The sequence below is a fragment of the Carassius gibelio genome, chromosome A8, assembly GCF_023724105.1.
Source record: "Carassius gibelio isolate Cgi1373 ecotype wild population from Czech Republic chromosome A8, carGib1.2-hapl.c, whole genome shotgun sequence".
Classification (NCBI taxonomy): Eukaryota; Metazoa; Chordata; class Actinopteri; order Cypriniformes; family Cyprinidae; genus Carassius; species Carassius gibelio.
The window spans coordinates 18,895,177-18,920,330 of NC_068378.1; the positions used below are offsets into that span (position 1 = coordinate 18,895,177).

Sequence of the window (25,154 nt, forward strand, 5' to 3'; positions counted from 1 at the left end):
TGTCCACAATCATCCATGGTTGAGTATATTTTGAAAGTGGATACGGCTGTGCGCGAGATGGAACAGAACGCGGAAAGTGAAGTATATCTAGGCCTTAAGATTAATTTATTTCCAGCAGGGATGTATTACATTTCAGATTGATCAAAAGTCACATTAAAGACATCTGTAATGAAAATATAACCCTAAATACTTCAGTCTGAAATAAATACTGTTCTTTTCAACTTTCTCTTCAAAGAATCCTAAAAAACGTATCACAGCTTCGACAAAGATATTAAGCATCACAGCGGTTTTGAACAGTGATAATACAACACATTACATTTTAAAATGTTAAAATATATCTTTTTAATTGTAATCAAATATTTTAATAATAAATAAATGGTAATAATATTCGACAATTTTATTGTGTAAAAAAAAATAATTTCAGTTTTGGTGAGCATAAGAGACCTCTATCAAAATCACTGAAAATTTGTACTCAACACAGACTTTTAAAGTTTAGTGTTAGTTGTCCTTATCAAAGCTTCGGTTAATGCAAATGACTGTTAGAAGGCTTCTTTGTAATTATTATTTAAGATATTTGCTTTTGAGAAGAGCAGGAAGAGGGCTTTTGATAGTGCTGAGTGACATTTAACTGCTTAACTGTTTCTATGGTTGTAGAGTGAATGCATGATACATTTAACCTTAGTGAAGTGAGCTATGTTTGAATGCATCCTTGCTGTGTGTAGCCTATATAATGTACTTTCAAGTACAAAAAAGGCATTTTTTTTATTTGTGAGTTTGTTGTTCCTTTTGCCGGCTCTTTCATCATGGTGACTGGGGTTTACATGCTGAACAGGTAGACAAATGTAAAAAGAATAGCTCATGGATATTAATTAGTTAATCTTGATGCTGCTTAATCTTCGGTGTGCTCTCAGTCAGGTGGTCTAATTAATATTAACGCGCCAAACATTAGCTCCAGGTCACAAGGAGGCTTATCTTCACAAAATCTAAATATTATGCTGAAATTAATATTTGGCAAAGTTTCACAACAAAACAGTTCCTCACTATACCACAGATGTGTAAGTAATCATATATCGCTAGTCTTGTAATGCGCATGTGAGGAACAGATTAGCTCTAAACCTGTGGGCAAATTCAAAACCATTTGTTCACTTGTTTTGACAAAGCCCTGTAATGCAACATAGTCCAAATCAAGCTTTTAATTTGCTTACACACCCACCGCAAAGAAAAATAAAGGAATGGGAATGGAATTCCGTGCAACCCAGATCCAAGCAGCTGTTATGTTTACATGGCAACTTGATACACAAATACAGCCTGGGTTAGGGAAAGAGAGGGGCTGGGCCGGGGGTGCTGTGTTATTCTTTCAAAAGTCTGTGGTTTTTAATCAGCTCCCTTCAATCCATGTTTGTGGTGATGGACGTGCACAGTCTCAGCTTGCGAAGCAGGTGAAGGGCCAAAGGAGATCAGAGAGGAAATGCAGGTATGACAGTACTTTTAGCCAAGTGACTCACCAAAACGCCATGGTTTTACTCAAGATATGACTCTGATTTTCTCTTCCACTTACTGGTGAAACATCAGTACCGGCAGGTGTTTGTAAACTTCAGCTCAAGTCACTTCAGTGTTGATTCAGTTCAATAACTGTAAAGTGAATCAATTCTGAAATCATCAACTTTAAGCAGCTCTATAGAAGACAATAGTGCTGTTATTCAGCTCCAGTTAGTCAAAATGTTGTAAGCAAGGAACCCCAACTCAATCAGGTGACAAATCTATCGAAATCTATTCTGTGGATCACAGAAAAATATTTTTTGGCCATACAGTGGAAGTCAGTGAAGTTCAATGCTATTGTGAAACCTACTGACTTTAATTGTGACGTGACATGTAGCCAAGTATGGTGACCCATACTCAGAATTTGTGCCCTGCATTTAACCCATCCAAAGTGCACACACAGGCAGTTGGCAGCCATTTATGCTGTGGCACCCAGGGAGTTGGGGGTTCATTGCCTTGCTCAAGGGCACCTAATCATGCACCTACAACCTTAGAGTTAGGAGTCAAACTCTCTAACCACTAGCCAACGACTTCCCTCAAAACAGAGTAGACAAAAACAGTTAAACTATTCTTAAAAATATCGTCTTATATCCTCCACAAAAGAAACAACAAAAGTTGTATAGGTTTAGAACAACATAATTGGTGACAAAATGTACATTGTTAACTGTCATTTTACATAATTCAAGAAATGCAGGACCCCAGTGGCTGCATTTAACACACCAGGAAGTGATATGTGTGATATTATGTACTTCTATCTGTGCACACAGAATTGCATGTCTGATGAATAACCTCGTCAAATCGTGTTCATCTTTCAGTGCCCATGTTTGTGTCCTGTGCCCGGGTCAGAGTTCACCTCCAGTCATCTGCCATCATGGAGACTTTCTGATTGTTGTAGCAGCATCTACTGTAACCTTAAACCACACTGAGCTTTTTAATGGACTATAGAAGAGCGCAGCTCTCAAGCAGACAGCTGCAGTGGTACCCTGCGAAAGGTATTTGTGCGTGTGCACCAATGCACCAAGGGGGGAAGGGTGTTGTAGGGGTGGCAAATGACCAGATACAGCTCCCCTGTGTGTGTATGTGCACATGATTAAGCTGTGCTGTATTTAGCCCATGTGGAAGAAGCTTGGCCCGGAGCAGCTTGCTGATGTACCCACCCAGCAGCTGCCCTTGTGCTGTAAGGAGTCATAACACTTGGATCAAAAGCAATCATATATTTATACAAAATGCGCTGAATAAGTTTATCTGAGTTGAAATGTGCACAAGCTGTTTTGGCACTGTCAAAAGTGTATTTAGAAATCAAGATTTATTCCGTCCTGTCAACATCAGCAGCACTGTTGATGACTGAAAACTTTCACGTCTTCAGATTTTTTTATCATGTTTTGATATTGTGTTTATGGCTGTAATTACCTCTTCATCTTATCTCTCACTTTAACATAGCAGAAATAGCTTCCTCCTGTAACTACACAAAACTGACAGGTTGACATGGAGCCAAGAAGATTCAGTTCGATAATTGTGTACAAATAGTTATTTTAGCTCTATTGTTATTGCCATAAATCGGCTTAGGGATTTGAACAAGCTTAGTAACTCTTAGTATTAAACTTTGATTCACAACTCAAGCCATATCCTTTGTGCTAAAAACATGAATGATGGCTCAAATCATGCCCCATGTTGAGGAGATTTGTTCTATTACTATGCATGCAATTATTTAATCAATCAGACTTTCAATTTTCTCTGTCTGGAGGAGTACTGGATAACTTTCCTGTTGTAAATGCAGTGTTAAGTAACATTGTACACAAGCTGTTTTATTGGCAACCCTGGCTTGAACTGTGGGTAATTCATAAGGTAAAATAGAACCTGCCTAATTGTGCTATACATACATACGTACATACATACATACAAACATATATATAAATATATATCTGCACTGGCTAACAAGTGTTAGAAATGGGACTATTATTTTGACAAGAGCCAAAAAGTGTTAGAAATGGGACTTTTTTTGACAAGAGCCTTGCCTTTAACAGTTCTGTCTAACAAAAAAAGGCTAATTCTATCATTCTTTTTAATATACTGTTGACATTAAGAAAATATACATTTAAATCATTTAAACAAGTCTTTGAATGTCTATTTGACATTTAATTCCACAAAACCTCACACAACTCAACTGTGCAATTAGCCTATATTGTTGTTTGATATCATTTAAATTGGCATTATATTGGCCATCAGCCACCCAGCATTCTAAGATATCAGCATTTGGCATCCAGAAATACAGTAATCTCAATATCATAAAGATTCATAAAGTCTCTTTTCATTCGGGCCAGTAGGTAATGATCCAGAAAGCCCTGACCACCTAGGAACATGCTAAAAGTCACTCAGAACACCTTAGCAAACACACAGAAAATACACGGGTAATGTGTCCCGGCAATTGTTCCCGGGTTGCTAGATTTTGCACTTTCACACTGCCAGTGATTACCCAGAATATGTGTGTGCGTTCCCAGCAGCAACCTCCTGCTCTCTCTCGTGAAGCGACTTAAACTAATTCCTCAACTGGGCGCTTGAGGCTGGCTGCAAAAAAGAGTCAGTCCCATAGACTCCCCATGTTAAAAAGCTCAACTTTACAGCAGAAAAAAAACATGTTTTTAGCCTGGTGCAAAAAAAGATTTTGGTCTATATAGCTGATTTTGCCCTTCATGACAACTGTGAGGGGGATGATTTTTTTTTTATAACTCATCCGTTTAAATTATATTAAGCCTTAAAGTTCTGCATAATTAGGGCGTGGCCACTGGAGTGACAGGTGGAATGCCGCTGCTGTCACCACTGTCGCGCTAGGCCACAGTGGTGACGTGTGGTAATGCACTGCCAAGATGGCGACGGCCCGCTCCGCGAGCTTTTGGTTTCAAAAACTGTCTTTGGAAACATATGGGTAACACACAACCCGTAAAGGTCCCGTAAAGACACGTGACATCAAGATGTGACGTGTAATGCACGAGTCGAAAAAAGCTAAACATGTTAACTTTCACTAAAGTTGGCAATCGATCTCTCAGCTTCAGCGCAGAAAGTGAGGAACTAGCTGATCTCTGCTTAATTACAGTTTGTACATATTACTTTCGTCGCGAACACTGATCTGTCTTCAAAACAGCCGGTACAAGAGTCGCGTGATAACGTGCGTCAGCACTACGACATACCCTTTATGGCATTAGTTCTGGCTTTTGTTCACACAGCGCTCGTTACGGGACTGAACCCCGGCAATGTTACTAGGTCTCGACCCGGGATCAATCCTGGACTCAATCCCGGGACATGTTTGCGTTCGAACAGAAGGCGACCCGCCAATGTTCCGGCAATTTTCTGGGTCCAACGTACAGTGTGAAAGGGGCTCAATTTGGAAGCCACTCACAACAGTGGTGGCGACTTTAACACCACTCAAAATTACATTTGACTTGAATAGTTCACATAGCTCTTAGGACTATTACATCCAGCCACTCCATTTGATGATCAGATACGTAAGGGCAATCGTAGTTCTCTGATCCCATTTGTTTTCTTTGGGGGGAAAAAAGAAAAGGAGATGGGTTACATTGGCTGTGAGATGTCTGAGCAGCAGGCTGAGACTTGTCAGAGACTAAAATGTGTTGCTCATAAGAGCCTCTCCTTCAGCATTCGACCCCCCCCCCCCACCCATTCGTCTCAAACTGCTCCTCGTCGTTCTTCACATTCCACCTGCTTTGTATCGTAGCTTCACGACTGCTAATTAAATTTCCTGCCACAAACAGCACACTAGGCTATGACATTTACATCACAATGGCCTCCTCTCTCTTGCCTTCTCTCATAGTCTGGAGACATGGACAGTCCCTCTAATGTCCCCTCTTTTTACTGTTGCATTTTATATGACTGGTGTTTTCCTGTCCACTTTCCAGTTTTCTTATTGTTAGCCCTTGACATTCTTTTCACAGTGTCCATAATTTAGGAAAACGTCTTAAAACTAAATATTTAATTTATTTAAAGTAGAAAAAGTCTTGCTTTAGAATGGACTCCGTCTTCTGTTTTGTTTAATATTCATCACTGCGAGGTTTGGCACACTTTAGTGTTAGACTCCATTCATCTTCTCATTCATCCTGTAGAAGTTCACTCTGGTAAAGTCAGACCTTCATTTTTTCAGGACTTTTCCTCCACCAAGGTTAACATCTCTGTAGTTATCATGCACTGCTCAAGCCATGCCTGTGTGTGGATATGCACTTCAGCTTACCCATTCATGCCCCTCTATGCACCTGAATAGATGCAGAGGAAGAGCTTGTTGATTCTGTGAGGGCTGAACCCTGTATGACTCCTCCATTGCCCTCTGTGTTATCAGTCTATTGTATGCAGAACTTGTCAAACAGTCGTTCTGCCCACTAGACCGCCCCACCCCCACCGCTCAGCCCAGGCCAGGGTCTCTTGTAGAGGATCGAATAAACTCCAACAGAACCTGGTTGTTCCTTTTTGTTTATTAAAAAATGTACACCGCGTCCAACGATTCGAAGATTCTCGTAAATGACAAATCATGTAGCAATTGTTTATAGGACTACAATAAACACAGTTTTCCATGCAGCAGAATTTATTTTGTTCTCCTAATGTTTATTATAACCATCATCTGACCAGTAGTGGCACGACTGAATTATTCAGATGACTCCATTATGTGATATCTTGACTATCACTTTTTACTTGATTATCACTTTTACCCATAATGCCCATAAACAGAACACACCTATCATTGTTTCTTGACCCAGTGTAGATCAGATAGATGCTTGTAAACACTCAGATATCAATCTTAAAAATGGGTGTATAAAATTGTAGATAAGCAATAGTATGAAACATATTAGAGCTTAACTGATGACCAAAATTTATACTTGATTTACATATTTTATGAGGTTATTATTAGACTACAATAATAAAACGTTAAAACATTTTTTTTATGTAATATAAATTTATGTTAATGAACAAATTAACAATGATAAAAATGTAATGTTTCTGAACATTTGAAACAAAATTTTGACATCTGTTGGACTGATTTTAAGGAATCAATAGCTGATTTAAAGGTGCGGTCACACTTACCAATGTATGCAGAAATTTCGTGGGTCATTTAAATAGAAATCCACGCAATCAGGAGTTCCGTGTGTGGATTTCATTCCACAGTTTCAGATTCGCAACTTGCATTGACCTTTTTGGCAAGTGAATTTTTAACAGAAATGGCCTCGAATAATTCATCTCTCAGATGAATACAATCGAAGTTACATTAAATAGTAGTCCAGGCTAATGCATGCTTTATTATGGAAGTGGATGGTAACACAAAATTTAAAGTCCAAAAAATTGCACCCATTATAAAATAAGTCCACGCGTCTCTGGGGGGTTAATAAAGGCCTTCTGAAGTGATGCGTTTGTGTAAGAATAACATCCATATTTACTACTTTATAAACCTTAATATCTAGCTTCCGCTAACTCGTACACACGTTCAAAGAGTGACATCCAGCGGATGATGTAGAACGTAGGCCTAGCATAAGCCGCAGAAAGAATATGCTAGTTTCCAAGATTTGTTTACAGCAAAGGAAGACCTGTGTCCTCTTGGCTTATATCTAAAAATTATTATTATTTTTTTTTTTACAAATCCTTGTTTTGCACTACTTATTCGTCACATTTGTTTTGTTTTGCTCTCTCCTCTGCATTTCCACCTTTGTCACTGTGTTGGCTACGTCATCAGCTGGACGCCTCTCTCGTGAACGCGTGTACAGCAGTATGTGGAAGCTAGAGATTAAGATTTATACATTTGTAAATATGGATATAAATATTTTTCTTACACAAATGCATCGCTCCATTCACAGGAAGGCAATGTTGTTCTTGCAGATTATTAAAAGAATGATTCCTCAGTCTTCATGACTCTGAAATCTGAGTGTTTTGGTGCAGACGTAATGTGGAGGCAATGTGGTATGACAGAATCACTTTAGGAAGTTTCTGTCTTCCTTCCCTCTTAAATATATTGTCTACTGTTGACCTGATGCCATTTGGCACTTAGTATTGGTAGTTTGGTAATCCTCCTGTCACTGTCTTCCAAAGAGATTTTTCAAAGAGAAAATGGCAGTATGTTGTTTTACTCTTACATTTCTGAAAAAACTCATCCCCAAACAGCTTTCCTGCATGTGTCACTGGGTGGTGTCACCAGGATGTATATTTCTGCACCCCAAACAGACACCTGCTGTTAGAGGCTCCTTTTAGCAGCACGATCCTCTGTTTTTGTATAGCTATGGGCAACAAGGTGGTGTGACAAAAAAAATGGAATTACACAATTTTGTCATCACTATTATAAAAAACAGAAAGAAAGGGCAATTATCACTATGGAACCAGACACAGTTAACAGTCTTCTCCTTCACCTTCTCACAGTCTTTGTTTCAAAGGTAAGCTTTCTCTTTTATAACACAGCCATCCCCCCCCACCCCACTTTGGAAACATCCTCAGCTCTGGGTTGGGGGTGGTGCGGATATCTGGAAAGGGTTACCGGGGGAGGAGGAGGAGGAGGAGGAGGAGGAGGAGGAGGAGGAGGGTTGTAGAGTTGTAAGTGTGAACAAACAGTCTCCATGGCAATGCTCTATTCTCCCCGGCTGCAGAGTTCTTTGCTTTTGGTGTGCTGGCGACGGATGGACTAGGGTTGTGATGGCAATTGAAGATTGAGGGTTTGGCATATGTGCCTGTTTATTTAAGAAGCATAAAAGCTGTAGGTTTTTTGTTTGTTTCTGAGGGGCTCAAATGAAGACCCAGCTGACCACTTGCACTGTCCACTTCCTCAGCCCAACCTTGTCATCTGCAAACCTCAACCTCAGTGGATCTAGTCACATACAGTACATATACACCATGCTTTCTTTACAACATCCAGGTTCAAACATTAGATTTTTAGTTAGTTTGGATGGATGATCTATAACATAAGTGGTAGGAGGAGCATTATGTGTGTGTTTTGAAAGCTGTGTATCTGTGGAACATCAACCCAGCTTGTAGGACACACATGTCCAGTATAGACGCTCCTTTAATGGCAACAAGTGTCTCTGCTTTATTGCATGGCTGTTCGAAGCTTCCGGCGGATCAATAAAGCAATCCGAGTGTATTTCCAAGCCGCAAATCTGTCAGAAACGTCTGGATTATTTAGTGGGAAAAGTAATTTGAGGCTTCGTTTACAAAGCGATTGTTGTATTTGGAGTGTGTAAGTGCAAGGATGACTTGTGGCGGCTTTTCTTTTCTTTTCTTTTCTTCTCTTAACTTTTTTTGTCTTTCTGATGGCTTTAACATTCCCTGTCAGCATGCCATACCAGACAAAGTTCTTGTAAGTCCTAAAGTATGTCTTTCAGTAGATTTTTCGCTATAACAGCACTTCTTTATTTTTTTCCTGCCTCCGCTCCAGTGGGTCAGAGTAATAGCTCATGTATTTATTGTTTTAAGTTTCTGGTTAATGTGAGATAGAAGGATCACTTGGGGGATGGCATTGTTTGCTTTGGGAAGTATTCTGTTGGTTGCATAGCAACAGGCTCCTAGAAACGGGAGTGGACGGTGTTGCCACTAGCAACCGTTGTTGCTCTGCAAACAATGTGGGCCAGTGCAAACAAGAGCCAAGACTGTGGGCTCCTGTTTTTAATTGAACATCTGCATGTGCTTTGCCCTGATCGAGCGTGATTTAAGTTCAATCTGTCTGTGACAGATGTGTCTTAACCCTCTTCTCAACACTAACCTCAATCACAGGTATTACTTTATGTTTTCCTTGTCATTTAGGCCTGGTTTATTGCCAGCATACTTCCAGGAGAGGATTTTGTTTCCCGTCTCTTTGCACTCAGGTTAATGAGAACAGAAGGAAAGGAAAGGCTGTGATGTTGTGGTGGTCTTTAATAGCTCATTTGAGTTGGGCTGAGGTGAGCGTTTGTATCGTCTAGCAGGGAGTCTCTGCTCTACTGTAATAAACCAGAAACCTACTGAGTACAGGCCTCTCTCACCCTTCACACCAAAGTGCCGGGGTGCTCCTGCTGTTTTCTGCTTTTGTGCGGCCCATAGCTGCTGGTGGGGAATTTGTGTGGCTTTTAACCTTCTCTCGGAGCTTAGACGAGATTGACGTGCACGACTAACTAGCCCACTTTACTCTTTCTCAATGTTATTGAAAAAAAAGCTCTTCTAGATAAGAGGTTCTGGTAAGTTGTGATGCAAAAATGACTGGGTCATGGACAACAAAGAAACAAATTCTTAAAAAAACTAAAAAAAACTAACCCTATATCCATGCCTATTTAAGATAGCTAAATAAATATCAGCTTTTCAAAGGGAGGAGAAAATGCTTCCCATGTTGTTTATTGACTCAAAGGTCGTGGCTACTTTGGGGATTTTGAACAAAGAAGAAGATCGAATTCAGCAGATGCCTGCATGGACTGGTTCTCGTCCTTAAACAATAAACAAGGTTGAAGATGGTAGGGTTGCATGATCATGATTTTTGCATGGCGGATTCCGATACCGATTTTTTACAAGCAAACTGGATGATTCCGATACCAATTTCCGATTTTTTTTTAAGCGACAAACAAGAAAGAAGGAAAGTATGCATAAACAAGATGTTTATTTGGTATTTAATAGGCCAAACTGGCTTTTGACTATTGAAAACAATAATGGTAACTGAAATTAACGGCAGTAACTGCACAGTAAGCAGCCTACATTCAATACAAACATAGATGGTACAGACATCAGCATTTAGCTTTTGTTTTTGAATTGTCTTGAAACTAAATAGAACTGGCCTTAAATTAAAAGATTAACTGTAACCATGTGAAATTAAAGGCAACAACTGCATAGTTTACAATCCAAACAACACACATTCAAGAAGAGGTTTCTTAATCAGCATTGAGTATTTGTATTTGTTTTTAAATTTGTTTTTAAATAATAAAAAAAAAGCTTTACTAGTGAGAATATAAAAAGTATGCTATATAAATAAATTATTCCAAAATGTTAAAATCAAATAATGTTGGTGCGAATAAAGAAGTGTTTCATTCGTCCAATTAAAAAAAATAGGGTAATGATTCACATCTATATTTTTTAACTTGAGCCAATGAAAAGTAAATAACTATTTTCTTAAGTTAAAAAATATAGATGTGAATCATTACCCTAACATTTTTTCATTGGATGAATGAAACACTTTTTTTCAATGTGCTACAGCAGGTGATTTTTAAATCAAATTAAGTCAATGTATTTTTAAGGTAAAAGAAAAATAATCCTACACAGAACTGATGTTTACTTCTGGCTTTTCAAACGTGTTTGCAAGTTATTCTTTACAAAAAAAAAAAAAAAAGCATTTCAGTTTGTCACAGTTTAGTCGAGAAGTTGAGCTGAACATCTCTTCACTGTCTCTGCTTGTGCAGGGCGCGTATGGAATTACATAGACACGGACACGTACGGTAGGCTCGCGCAGGGAAAAGCTCTTATTTGTGAGCCAGTACACCAGCTGCTGTTTGCTTCCTGCTATCTGTGCCTCAGACATGAAGCTCTGCACTTCCAGTGCTGAGCGGCTGCCCGTTTCTTGTGAACAGATTTCGAAATACTTCCACATAAATTACGTGATAGCAAATGATTACAATGTAGTCTGTGCACGCGGGCACACTTCTGGAAATATCGGCCGAAAAAAGACCATAAAAACCAAAAAGCCTATTGCGTTTTTTTAGTAAAAACTGGCCGGTTCTGATTTATGTCCGGCCACCTGGTGCATCCCTAGAAGATGGTTTATGCAGTTGATGTGCTATAATACATTTCAGTTCTGTTTTTTTTTCAAACTTAGTTGGGTCACCTCTTGATGGCCAATGTAAAATTTGGGTCTTGAAACATAGCTAGTTGGGAAGTGCTGCTCAGTACCCAGACTGAAGTAGGTTTCTCGCTGAACACCTGAAGGCACACATTGAGCGATCTCTTCCGTTCTCTGGGAATAATAGCAGGAGGCAGATTCAGCTCCAAAGATAACTGTGGCTGGGCCAGCTCACGACATATTTATAGCCAATGCAACACCCCTCAAGTGAAATCCTATCTTTTAAAAGATCTAAGCACACTCATACTATTTATTCTTGAAAGTTCTGATAAAGCTTTTTGATGTTACAACTTGCGTTTTACCTTACCTGTCTGATTTAGGTGAGACTGAGAGTTAGACAAAGTCTGTGGGATTTCAACCAAATAACTTCTGTTGAATGATACAGCAAGCCTAGTTGGAAAGCATGACTGTAACCATGTACACGCGTCGAACTGGTGTAAACAAACTGGAAGACTTCCAGCCTGGTGATGACTGGATGATTAGACCCGCACATAATATGTTCTCGCTAGTCCACAGATTTCCACAGAACTGGAATCCATGCCATTCATAAAATTCTACCAGACACCACCCAGTTTTTGTTGATGTATCATTAACAGGCGTAATCAGATAAGCAAAAATATTTGAGAGTTGTCGTAGTTTCATAGTGTTTTTTTAAAATCTGTTTAGTAAAATTTCAATCGAAAAATTTATGAAAAAAGTGTCTGCCAATTCCATCTGGCACTACTGATGATTTAAACACTGAATCTCCATGTCTACAAGCACAAGGTCTCTACGGTCATAGAAAAGTCATGAAAATTAATAATGCACCAAGCTGATTTTTATACTGAAAAAAGGTTCTTTGTGTGTGTGTGTGTGTGTGTGTGTGTGTATTTAATTTATTTATATCATAGTTTTCTATTAGTTAAAAAAGTTTATTTGTTGAATTAATAAATTAATAAAATGTATTTTATAAACAACAGACAGCCTAATGTTTTTACTTGTTTACTTGAAAAATAAACATTTAAGCTTATTATTTGATTTGCGTAATAAAATGTACAAAATTTGACAGCTATAACTTTTTCATATCAAAGGTTAAAGAGCACAACACATATTGTGATTATTGGATTGTAATGTTTATGTAGCTTAATTAGGAAGTGCTAGTTAAATGTCACTATTTCAAATACATTTTTGGATGAATATTTTCAAATTCGGTTACATTTTTTTATAGTTGTATGGTGCTCTAAAACATTTAATTCTCTATAGAATCACAAAAATCTTACGATGTCTTCACAGTCAACAAGAAAATATAATGGAAATCTTGAAAACTTAAGGTGTGTGAACATATCCAGTGCTATACAATCCCCATTTTTAATTTGCATAATGCTTGTTTAAAATCATGGATTTTTAATGGATTTTAAATGGATGTTTTTAAATTGAATTTCATAGTATAGTCTTTTTGTAAAAAGAAGACCACAAAAAAAAAAAAAGACCCCAGAGATACCCAGAGGGCATCTCAGTTCATGCTTTTTACTGGACTGAGTTACAATCTCTTTATTTTCTGGAAATGGGCATAGTTAGATTTTTCTCCAATTAATTTACCATTGAATAGAGCTTCACACTATATATCAATATATCTAATCTCAGAAAACACAAGTAGCTTTTATTCTTCTATTCCCAGAGGAAAACTTTAAGTGCCTGTAAAAAGCATCCTTTATTCTTGAAGATAAAATCATGCGTGTAAAGCGTTGCTTGTCTTTCGCTCTATTTTAAACTTTAACAACAAACTGTCAGTCTCTTGAAGCGCTTGAGCTCTCAGATCAGCCTGTGCTGCTGTTTGTCAATCACAATCAGTGCAGACATTCATTGTAAATGCTGATCTTGGACCTGTTGAGCACACTGGTGCTGGTAAAAGCACCGTCAGACTGGTGAAGAGCTTTTTTTTGATGTACCGCGATCGACGTAGACCAACCCCCCCCCCCCCCCCCATAGCTATCGTTCCCCGTCTCTGAACCCGTCTGTCTCTCCTGTCTCTCTAGCACTCTGAAAGTTCCTGTGTGTGAGCTTAAAAAAGAATAGCACAAGGGGAAGGGGTGGTGGAGTTAGGGATAGTTGCCATGGATCCCTCACCATAGCAACAGACAAACGTTTACAAAGCATTGAGGAATTTCCTCATATCAGCTGTATTATTGGAGTTCCTAGAGACAGACTCTCGTTCCTAACAGCCGCTGGAGATCATCAGTGTACTGCTGAACTATTTTAGTTTTTCCCCCTGCTTTTTCTTTTCATGACTGGGGATATGTTGTTTTTCCACTCCTCCACACTTTCCAAAGTTCCCCTGCACTTACCTCCAAACCTTTTTTATTTATTAATTTCACATTTTTTTATTTTTTGGAGCCTGTTTGGTCTCCATTACCCGGAATAATTGTACCAGGAAAATTTTCCCCAGGAATTTTTTCCCCCCCAGACCTGTTGCTTTCTGTGTTTCCACCGCGGTCTAAAGTACCGTGAAGATTAGGCAAATAGTCTGGTGACGTAGGTCTGCGTGCGTTTCTCAATACAAAGTACGCTGATTTTGGACTTGCATCCTTGGTAGTTCAGACTTTGCGCATTCGACTTGGGATTGTGATGTCCACGACGACACAAACCCGGTAATACTGCAAACAGCAGCGTACTTGATAACATCAGTCAGTTGACCATGGCTACTGCAATTTTCCTCTCTGTATATTTACAATAAAACGAATAGGATATATCAAATACCACTGCCTCCTTTCTTTTTCATTTAAACATAATAACAGCTGCAGAAATGTACTTAGTTCAGGGATATGTGTATATATATATACAGGCATTACAATGAAACGAAATATTATATAAATTTGCCTTTTTTATTTTCATTTTAAAATATAGATAAATTGAATACAGGCCAAAGGTAACCTTTTAGATTTACCCAAAACGAATTATATTTTATGTTTAACCACTAAAGAGACATCAGAGCCAGCGGCACATACCAGAATGTCTAGCCAAGGAGAGGCTGCTCTCGGCGGATACATGAGGACTGAGCTCCCGCTGATTGCGTGGAGTTCACCGTCTCCGATATCGGCGAAACACATTTTTAAATAGGTGCTGTCTTTATAAATAAACCACAGATTTGAGTTTTAAACAACTACTTTCTCACCTGAAATACTTCTAAAATTACATTTCATGACATAATATAACAGTAATATTTTGAAAATGATCCGAATAAATGGTGGTTGAATTCAACCAATGCTGCATAAACTCAACCAATCAGGATGTTTAGCGCCCAAGTCCCGCCCCCGAAAGTTCCGGAACTTTGAAAAAAGTACCACCTCGCCAGCAGGGACTTTCTGAGGGGCATTTTTTTACCCGGAACTTTATTTAGTTCCTGGTTCCTGCGGTGGAAACACACCAAGTACCAGGCCAAAGTCCCCAGTTTCTGGGTAAAGTTCCTGCGGCGGAAACGCGGCATTACAGTGACAGATAAATGAGCTGTGTCATTTTAAAGTTTATAGCCTTGTTCAGACTTTTGTGCATATCCGGATGGAATCTGATTTGACTGTCCACACAGTGTATTGCAACTATTCATAACCGATTTGTATGTCCTTAAGCAATCTTTCGTTTTACCGAATGTGCTTTGATCACTATAGCAATGCCATTTCATTGTTATGTCTACGCTAAAAACAACAATAACAGCAATACAGTTTGCAATACAGACATTTCCTTACGACATGACAAAATATTGCCATCACACTGGATTATTATTATTATTATTATTATTATTATTATGGATTTCATCTTATGAGGCAGCATCAGAAATGCAGGAAGCTAGAATGTGCAACTTTATTCTGTGCTGCCATTTCCGCTGGTTTCAACAAAACTCAGAGGTGAGTATACTAGCAATTTATTGTCTTTTTTCACTTGACTTACAGTTCGCAATAACAAAACCTTGTTTCTGCGAAGACATTTATTATCTTTCAATCGAAAAAAAAAATGACGTTTTTACGTTTTATGTTGCGTGAGAATGTGAAAAAGCTACGCTAAATCCAATCTAATAAGAGGTCAGATGGAAACTGATTTCCAGGAATGTGATTTGAATAGGATTCCAAACCACATATGAATGTAGCTCAAAACGTACTATATGCACAAATCGGATTTCATGTAGTTCGTTGCCATTCAGACTGTCTATCTAAAAATCTGATTTGGGCTGACAATCTGAACAAGGACAGGCATATGCTAAGGAATATGGTCTTGACTCATGCTGCACATTCATACAGACAGTAATAGAGACGCTATTGTAAATTGTCTTTGTGAGCGGGACATTTTAAGACTCACACCTACAGTATAACAGTTAAATTAATGCGGTTTTCAATCCCAAAAAATGAAAGTGTGAATGTAGCCTAATAATTATCAACTGCATATTAAAACTATGTAAACTAACAGCAAAACTTCCATTATAAGTCATAAACTTGCATCTTGATAAACAATTTTGCATACGTTTGCACCAAGCAAAATTAATTATTTAAAATTTTATTTGGTTCATACTTTTGATTTGAATAAACTGTTATTAGCCTTTGTTAGCATTAGCTGAAACACAGGCACACTCTACTTTTTTGTTACAGAAAGTTGTATGGTCAACATTACCAGAATATTCATGCACAAATGCACACTCTGCAAAAGAAAACAGGCTTTTGGCATACTTTTTGCTAGGTACAATGATTTTGACACGCTAATTCTAATCTCGCGTGCAGAGTGTTTAATATAGATAGTACGCAAATTGGGAAGCAATGACTCTTTTTCCCTTTCATATTTTTCACTTCCTCTCTCTGTGTCTCCCGCACTCTCAGGAGAAACCATGCAGCGGTCAGAGGGCGGCTCAGAGACGGCATCCACTGTGGCACTGAGAACGTCCACTTCAGCCCAGGCGCCAGTGGTTCAGCCCGTTCCCGCCTCCCAACAGGTAAGCAGGCTCGGTATGATCTATCATAACTCTGCTGCACACAAGTAGCATAATCAAAATTAAGGAAGCTCCTCCCACATGATCTGTTTAATATTCAAATCTGAGCTGCTTTTAGCTCTTCTGTGATTTGTTCTTTAAAGATGCTTATCATTAAGCACTGGATCCATCTGAAGCGATGACATCTTTTTTCCTCACCCACACCCTTCTTCTGTCAAAGTCACTTGAAATTATTAGCAGTGACTTTGCGTGATGCTCCTTGAGGGAGATGTTGGGTTTGGATCAACCACACATCCAAAGAAACCGGTCTTTATGTAATTAATATTTTGAGGAGAGCATCACATTTCCCTGGATAGCTGTAGAGGATTTGACAAACACCAGCACAGAATGAAATATAGACGCCTTGTATGTAACAATCGAGTTTGGATCAAAGACGACACTTTTAGAAACAAAACTTTCCAGTGACCTTTCTCAAGATATTAAGATCTTTCGCAGCGGTTTCTCTTCATTTTTGAGTGTAATTGTGTGAATTTTAAAGCAACAAAGAAATACCCTGTAACCCATCTTCCATTATTTGGACAAACAGGTAGTCCCACCCCAAGTTCACACCTTTGGTTTTAGACAGAAATTGCCACAAAAAGGGTTTACTTCAGTTCTCTTTCCATTTTAAACTGAGATAATGGTATTCTCACATCGAAAAAATTACACACCTGACCAAATTTGTACATTTGTGTGTGTGTGTGTCCCTCACCTGCAGCGTGTGTTAGTTCAGGCCACCGGCTCTTCCCAGAAGGGAGCTCAGGTGCAGCAGTTGCCAGTGCCTAGAGTACAACAGGTTCCTCAGCAGGTACACACACACACACACACACAGGACAGTCAATCAAGCCGTGCACACTCACTGCACATCCTGAGGACCCATAACCCCTCTGTCTTATCTTTGGCTTCTCTACATATCTCTTTCGCTCTCTCGTGACCCTGTTTGTCTTTCCATCACGCTCTCTCTCCCAGCATACTGTCAGAAGCGAGAAACGCAGACATGCTTTACTTTTACGCACGTTACACTTGGGCTGTTGAGACTAATACGTTAATAAGTAGTTTCCTGGATTGACAGGGCGCCTCTGATTGTTGAGGTGCAGCTTTGTGCTCACTGCCCCCTACTGCCTGCAGCCTGCATACAGCTGTTCATCTCATTTCTCTTGCAGAATCTGCATTAGTACATCTCAGATCTCATGCGGTGGTTATTTAGCTCCAGTCTGATTCATATGTGTTTGAAGGTCCAACAGGTTCAGCACGTGTACCAGTCCCAGGTGCAGTACGTGGAGGGGGGAGAGGCCGTCTACCCCAATGGCACAATGTAAGCACCTGTCAGTCAGTTAAAACAATCTGTCAAACATGTTTTCAGTTGTTCACTTTGTGCAGACAGCTGAGGATGCCCCACTGTTGTCAAAGTTAATTAAATATTAACAAATTAGCTAATATTAATGCTTCAAAATTGTAAATAATATGGCCTCTTTAACTGGTCATGAAAGATGCCTGTTCAGTCCAGATCAAATCCAACTTCTGTTAAAGACTGTTGAAAATCAAAAGAAAATGAAAATGACATGAAACTAAACCGTACTGTCTTTATCTCTTCCTTCAGTCGTACTGCATACTCGTACAACCCAGACTCCCAGCTGTACGGACAGGGCAGTGGAAGCACCTATTTCGACTCTCAAGCCGGTGGTACTCAGGTCACCACTGTCGTCTCTTCTGCTGGTGGAGTGCCCACTCACAGCATGGTGGGAATCGCCATGGACGTGGGCAGCGGTCAGATCATGTCCAGCGGCAGTGCCTACTTGATCCATGGCGGGATGGAGAGCGGCCGCCATCACACCTCTCACTCCTCACGCTCTTCATCCGCAATGGTATGGCTCGCTGTGTTGAAATCCTTCAAGACTGGTCCACTACTGACATGGGGGGGGCGTTTTTAGACTTAGAAAGCTGTGGTTTTGGAAATGTAATCATAGACTAATAACACTGTTTTATTGTTTAGATGATGTGTAACAGGAATGTACTTTTCATGTCTTTTAACATAGAAAAAAACATTTAACCCATCCATCAGTTTATAAAATCCAACCAAAATTGTGTTTACAATAATTACAGTAGCTAAGAAAGTCTGGGGCACTGCATTGCAGCAGAGTACATTTCTGGATCTCCTCTAGAATTGCTTCTTTCTTTTACAAACTGAAGGATGAGTCAAAATGACTTTCTGTGGAAATCCGCAACATGTCACAGAGGATGTTGACAGAGCTCAACTTACAGTGCATTGCTTAAGACCAAAGTGTTTTGCTATTATGTGCATTTGTCAAACCGTAACGTCACAGATTTATCATGCAAACACATTTTTTCCCTTACCAATACTCAGGAGAGAAGAGATGACACACACTGTCATCAGAGTGCAGCCTTTTTTCTAGTTTGCTAGTTTATGAGGTGGGCTGGAAGCAGGGACAGGGTTTAAGGAGGCGACTGCCTTGTTTCAGCAGTTTTCAAGCATCTTGAGTGGCCGCAGAAACAAAGCGAACCCTGGGGCTCATTACCATTTGGCAAAGGGCCCTCGGGAGCATTTTAAAGTCTTGGAAGGATGCCTGTTGTTTTTTTCTTTCTCCATGTCTCCCTCTTTCTCTTAATAAGTTTTCCCACTCCGCCAAAACTTTCTCCCTCTGCCTCTTTATCTTTCTCTTCTCCTTTAACATTTTCCCCTCAATCTCTTTTCTGGCTTCTTTATTCTAACTTTTGAAATGTGTTGTTTTTTTCCTGCCCACTATTGAACAAATATCAATGCTGGTTAATGAATGCAACAGCAGAAACTTATATCCTCCTTTCAAGCTAATACCTGCAGAAAAACATGTTTATTAGAGTCAAATTGAATCTGCTTTTTTAGCATCACGTGTTAAATGTGAGCGTGTGTTTGCAGGGGGCACAACCCCGCTAACTGTATGTTTTCAGAAGTGGCTAGAGAGTTCGTCTCATGTGTTTGAGTCGCCTGACCTCACACCCTGTGTGTGCGGATCATTAGCATATATGAGGCCGAGACAGGAAGAGTGCTGTAACCCTCCGAGTTCCTCACATTTGCATGCTTTTGTCCACCCATAATGAATGTGGCTGCAAACACTGACAGACTGTAATGGTAATGCTCAGAGTCTGGCCTCAGCTAACAGACCGATTTCCTTTTCTTTTTTTTGTGTCTTTTTTCCCTCCCTCTTGTCCCCCCCCCAACATTCCACCCCCTCTGTTTTTTCCCTTCTCTTCCCGTTTTATGTCTTGCATGCTCCTACTTTTCCTCAGCTTGAAGTGGCGATTGAAAACCTCCAAAAGTCAGAAGGGATTGCCCCTCACAAAAGCAGCCTGCTCAACAGCCATGTAAGTCAAACTGGGAAAAAAACTTTATTGAAACTGGAACAAATCCTGAAAAAAAAGGCTTAGTTCATCCTGCCTGCCTCTTCACTTTGCTTTTCAATGCTGCTGTGAGCATGCTTTTTCCAGAACAGCCCCTCGCTCTGTGTATTTTGGGTCTCCTCAGACCCCCCTGCATTTACATGACACCACTGATTCAGTCAACATCCCAGGGATCACCATGTTTATTTATTTGTGTGAGATCTACCCCTGAATATCAAAGACTCAAACTTATATCTACAGATTTTATATGTTATTTATATGTTAGTTTTAACTGAAACTAAATTGATTTTGTTAATTGATATAAAGCTAAAATAAAATAGAAATATTCTAAATATTACGGACATTCTATGAATATTCTGTGAATGTTCTAAATGAACATTAGAAATGTTGCTGAAATGACAATTACTATTAGTAAAATTACCATAAAACTAGAATAAGAATAAAAGAAGTATTTAAAAAACATAACATAAACACTATAAAAATAAAAATAAAGAAAAACACAATTCCACTTAAATAAAAACTTAAACTTGAATAATAAGAATAATTGAAAACCAATTCAAAAATATGAATAAATACTCTTTTATGTATATAATGCTAAAACATCACTTCCTATCTTTTGTGACTTATTTTCTTCTGTAGAAAAGAAAATGAGAAATTTTGAACAATATATAATACATTAGCTTTGTGTGAGGAACATAAAATTGTATTTATTCACTAAAAATCTTTATCACATGAAGATGTTGTCAAATTAATATGAATATTCAGTATGTGTGAAGAAGTGTTCATTTCTGTGTGGTTTCGTTTCTGGTTTTATTTTGTGGGGGGAAACTGAAGAATTGAAGCTTGCTTGATTAGATAGGTTTTATTCATTGGCTGTGTGTGTACAGTTGCAGTGGCTGCTGGATAATTATGAGACGGCTGAGGGTGTGAGTCTGCCGCGGAGCTCTCTGTATAACCACTATCTGAGACACTGTCAGGAGCAAAAACTGGATCCGGTTAATGCTGCCTCTTTTGGCAAACTCATCCGATCTGTCTTCATGGGCCTTCGCACACGCCGACTTGGCACCAGGTCAGACTGCGCCCCCAAATTATAGCTAATCTATAAACTACATTAACAGCTGATCCACTCTCAAAAGAAAAGCACAATCCTGTCTCAAAACCACAGCAGCACAGAGAGGAACATTGAGTGGATTTACTGATGGACTGAAATAAATGACGTACAGTCTCGAACTGTGGTGTGTTGTTGCTGGAATAAAAAAATGTGATGGCTTATTTTGTGTGTATGTGTTTGTCTCAGGGGGAACTCAAAATATCATTATTACGGTATTCGTCTGAAGCCGGATTCACCTCTTAACCGCTTGCAGGAGGACACGCAGTACATGGCAATGAGACAACAGCCTGTCCATCAGAAACAGAGGTGAAATAAGCATCCCTCTCTCTCTTCTCACTTGCATTCAATCTTTAATCTCGTATCCCAGCCACTTCTTCTTTGCCATCCCCATCTGCATATGTTTGTGTGTGTGTGTGTGTGTGTGTGTTTGTGGCTCACTCTGTTGTTAAGACCCTGCTAGAAGTCTGTTTTTGCTTTGTTTTTTTCTTGATTTATTAAATCAGTATGTAATTGATTGCCACACTGGCTGAATAGAGGGCCCAGTTTTCTCTCCATTCAGACTAGGGTTCTTTAAAGTTCATTAAAACTATACTACTATTAATAATAATAAAAACAAGTAAAAATAAAAATAAAAAAACCTTTGTCACTTTTAAAATTCAGACTTATTTTAATTCAGTTAACTGCCAAATCAACATTTCTCATTTTAATTTAAATGTGATATACTAAAATAACCAAAACTAAAAGTGATAGAGAGATGGATAGAGAGAGAGAGAGAGAGATACTGAGTTGTTGTTGTTCTTTTGCAAACATCATGTTCACATCCGGGATGCCCTCAGATTTAAGTGTCAAAACCACTTTTATTTTATTTTTTTTGCATTTAGAAATGCACAGAACAGCTTCATCTTGGACACTGGCTCTGCACCCTGATGGAAAATGCTTTTTTCAGTCTCTCTTAGTCATATGCTCTACAATCCCCAGTTGTGAATTCTACATTTATTCCTCCTGTTGCTATTTCCTGTAACCAGGTTTAAGCCCTTTCACAAGATGGATGGGATGGGGGACAGTCTGAACAGCGGCTCCCTGCATCCGTCCAGCACCCCTGAGCAGAGCGTGGCGGCACAGAGCCAGCATCACCAGCAGTACATTGGTAAACTTTCTCCAAAAGATTTAATAGATTTGATTTTTAATTTACATGTATATCACAACAAAAACATCAAATGCACAACCAACTCTAAGTGTGCCTGCTGTGTGTGTGTTTTTGGCAGATGTGTCTCACGTCCTGCCCCCCTTCCCTTCTCCTGATCTGGGCTCCTGTCCTCTGCCTGAGCCAATCAGCATAAGCGATGTGAAGAAACTACAGAGCAACTACAGGATTCACTGTGAGGTACTGCACACTGGTGTGGAATTTTTTTTTTTTTTTTTTTTTAAGTCAAAGACAAAAGAAGTGTGATGATGCAGATCACCCAATGGAAGGAAGATCTTCAGTTTTCATGGAAAGGTAGCAACTCCTAAACAGCTACCTTTAGAAAATAATAATTATTTGAAATTAGTATGGAATTAAAAATAAAATTGATGTGAATGTATAAATGAATGAATCCACAGTGTGTCAAGTACACAATAATATACTGTATGATTACTGAATAATAAAAATGTTAAAGAAGTACAAAAATGAATTAAATATCCACAGCACTACTAACACTAATCTATCCAAGCCAGTTTTCTTGCAAAAATTTGTCACATCATGTTTTCCACCATGAATGTGAGCCTTTTTCTTTCAGGCAGCTAGGAGAATAGTAATAATAATAATAATGATGCATTTTATTTATAACCCCTTATTAAAACTAATTAAATCTGAAAGTTAGCAGGACCGTCTGTGTTTAATACACACAGGTAATTTATGTATATACTATTTTTATAAAATTATAATTTAATTGCAAAATTGTGTTATTATTTGTTAAAAAGTTTAGGGTGAGTAGGATTTTATTTTATTTTTTTAAGAAATTAATACTTTACCAAGGATGCATTTCATTGATCGAGAGTGACAGTAAAGACATTTAGCAGGTTACAAAAGATTTTTTATTTTAAATAAATGCTGTTCATTTGAACTTCCTAATTATTAAACAGTCCTGGAAAATTGTATCACGGTTTCCACAAACAGTGTTAAGCACAAATGTTATTTACACTGACGATAATAACAATTGTATATTGAGTAATAAATCTGCATATTTTAATGATTTCTGAAGGATCATGTGACAGGAATAAATTACATTTTTAAATATTGTAAAACAGAAAAATAGAATTATATATTTTATAATAGTTATTTTGAGTTGTAAAATAAGATTTCTGCCCTGTCATCTATCATAATAAAAAAAATTTGTTTCATCACACTCCAGAAAGGAAAGTATTATTATAATCAATTCATAGTACTAAATCTTGTATAAAACAATTTCAATTGCACCATCCTCTTTCTCTAAGTTTTTTACTTTCAGTTTCAGTGGGTTTTAATGGAAGAATAATTGGCCCTTCATTTGTGCTTGCAGCAGTTCAGCTGCAGACAATGAAGAACTGTGCAAAAAGAAAAATCCCTCTCTCTGCTGTTGATGGCCTCATTCTTAGTATTCCACCCCCCACTCGTACTTTTTGCTGAAGGAGTTTCTAGTTTGACATGTTCTTGAGTTTTACTTTCAGAATGCGGCTGGTCTCATTACAGTCAGATTGTAGCACTGCTCTCAGTGTTTTGACACATGGACTCAACCCATCTTCATTTCATAGCTCTCACTTTTAATGTCATTTCTGCCATATTAGAACTCTTATTTTCTTTCTCCATCTCTGTTTCTCTCCCTCCCCGTCCACTGCACACCTTTTTGTTCCTTGGCTTCTTTCATCCCTCAGACTAGAAGTTTTCAGTCTTCCCAATTAACCTTTTATCCAGCAGGATCTTTACCGTCCGGCTGTGGGTTTTTGTATGTTCCTTGCTTCTGACAAATAAGCTAATTTGTTACTGGTAAGACATAAAAGGAAAGAGTGTTATTTCTGCCACACAAATCATGAACTCATGAAGTTATCTTTCAAATACAAGTGTTTCTGCATTCTGTATGCTTCATTTCTTTTAAACATTAAACATTTGATGTTTAATACACATTTACAGTATGTGCAGTGAGATTTTGAACCAATGAGATTTCATGGTTAAGGCGGAAATGATTGGTTGACATTATCGGCAATAAAAAATTGTCTTCAAATATTTTTGTTTTAAATAGTTGTTTGATCTCACATGACCTACTGTAAGAGCCTGTAATTATGCAACGCGAGACTGTAATTCTGCTTTCTCTAAATTCTAGTTTAAATTAATATGTAATTATGTGCTGTGCGCTTTCCTCTCAACAACTAAATAAATGCACAACAAAAATGACCGAGTTGAGAAAACAGCGATTAAGAAAGCATCTGATCATAGCGCACGTGCATGAGTTTGCACCAGCTCTTCCAGTCACATCACGTTTATTTATACAACGCTTTATACAATAGATTGATTTATAGCACACTGCTTTACAGTATTAAACAAGAAAAAAACAGTCTCAAAATGTCAGTCTCGCATTCAGTTCGAATTCTAACTTGATTTTCTTCTGTAAAGCAGCTGTCTAGTGTGGAGCTAGCTAATGATTCAAAGTTCCCATATGCAATACACTTTAAAAATCATCGACTTGTCCTCTAGAAGCAGGACTGCAATGATTTCCCCTCTTTCGACTAAGGTAAGAAAGCTTGTTTGTCCGGGAAAGAGAGTTTTCTCTTTTTGTTTTGGAGTGCTGTGTTTGAACTGTTGCCAGGGCAACGGTAAACAAGGTTGCCATGGTGACCTGGCTGAGAAAGCCAAAACATAGCATGTGACCGGCGAGTGGAGGATGAGTGGGGGGGGCTGTGTAACTGGATACAAGAGTGTGTGTCCTCATCGAGTGTGAATCACTGAGACAAACACCATCTGAACTCACCACACTCTCACTTCTGCTCTTCAATGAAGCTCCAGCACCTACTTTTGTTTCTTGCGTGTCACAGTTTGCTAAAATACCTTGCTCACCACGCAGACTGAATTTCCTTTTTTGGACATAAAACCCAATATAAGATGTAGTTTATGCATGAGGACTGTGTTGTGTAACAATTAAACTGTTTATATAAGAAGGTGGATTGACTTTAAGATGGGTGCTTCTGATTGAGTACTGGCTGTTTTCATCATTTAAACTGTGAGAGGGGCGGTGATGTCATGAGTGGGCCGTACTTGAGATCATCTAGAAAGACAC

General features: G+C 38.7%; 1 protein-coding gene across 3 annotated transcripts in view; it reads left to right on the forward strand.

The window, feature by feature from the left end:
• The window catches only part of LOC128018766 (DNA-binding protein RFX2), a 34,927-nt gene that overhangs the window by 3,668 nt on the left and 6,105 nt on the right, over positions 1-25,154 (forward strand). The window contains exons 2-10 of one of the 3 annotated variants that reach the window (XM_052604515.1): positions 16,210-16,322; positions 17,077-17,166; positions 17,594-17,673; positions 17,959-18,223; positions 19,644-19,718; positions 20,642-20,823; positions 21,052-21,171; positions 21,891-22,012; positions 22,131-22,249. In XM_052604515.1, coding sequence (XP_052460475.1) covers positions 16,218-16,322; positions 17,077-17,166; positions 17,594-17,673; positions 17,959-18,223; positions 19,644-19,718; positions 20,642-20,823; positions 21,052-21,171; positions 21,891-22,012; positions 22,131-22,249 — 1,158 coding nt within the window. In that variant the 5' untranslated portion in view covers positions 16,210-16,217. The remainder of the gene's footprint in view (positions 1-16,209; positions 16,323-17,076; positions 17,167-17,593; positions 17,674-17,958; positions 18,224-19,643; positions 19,719-20,641; positions 20,824-21,051; positions 21,172-21,890; positions 22,013-22,130; positions 22,250-25,154) is intronic. The other 2 variants (XM_052604516.1, XM_052604517.1) reach the window with 2 other exon arrangements.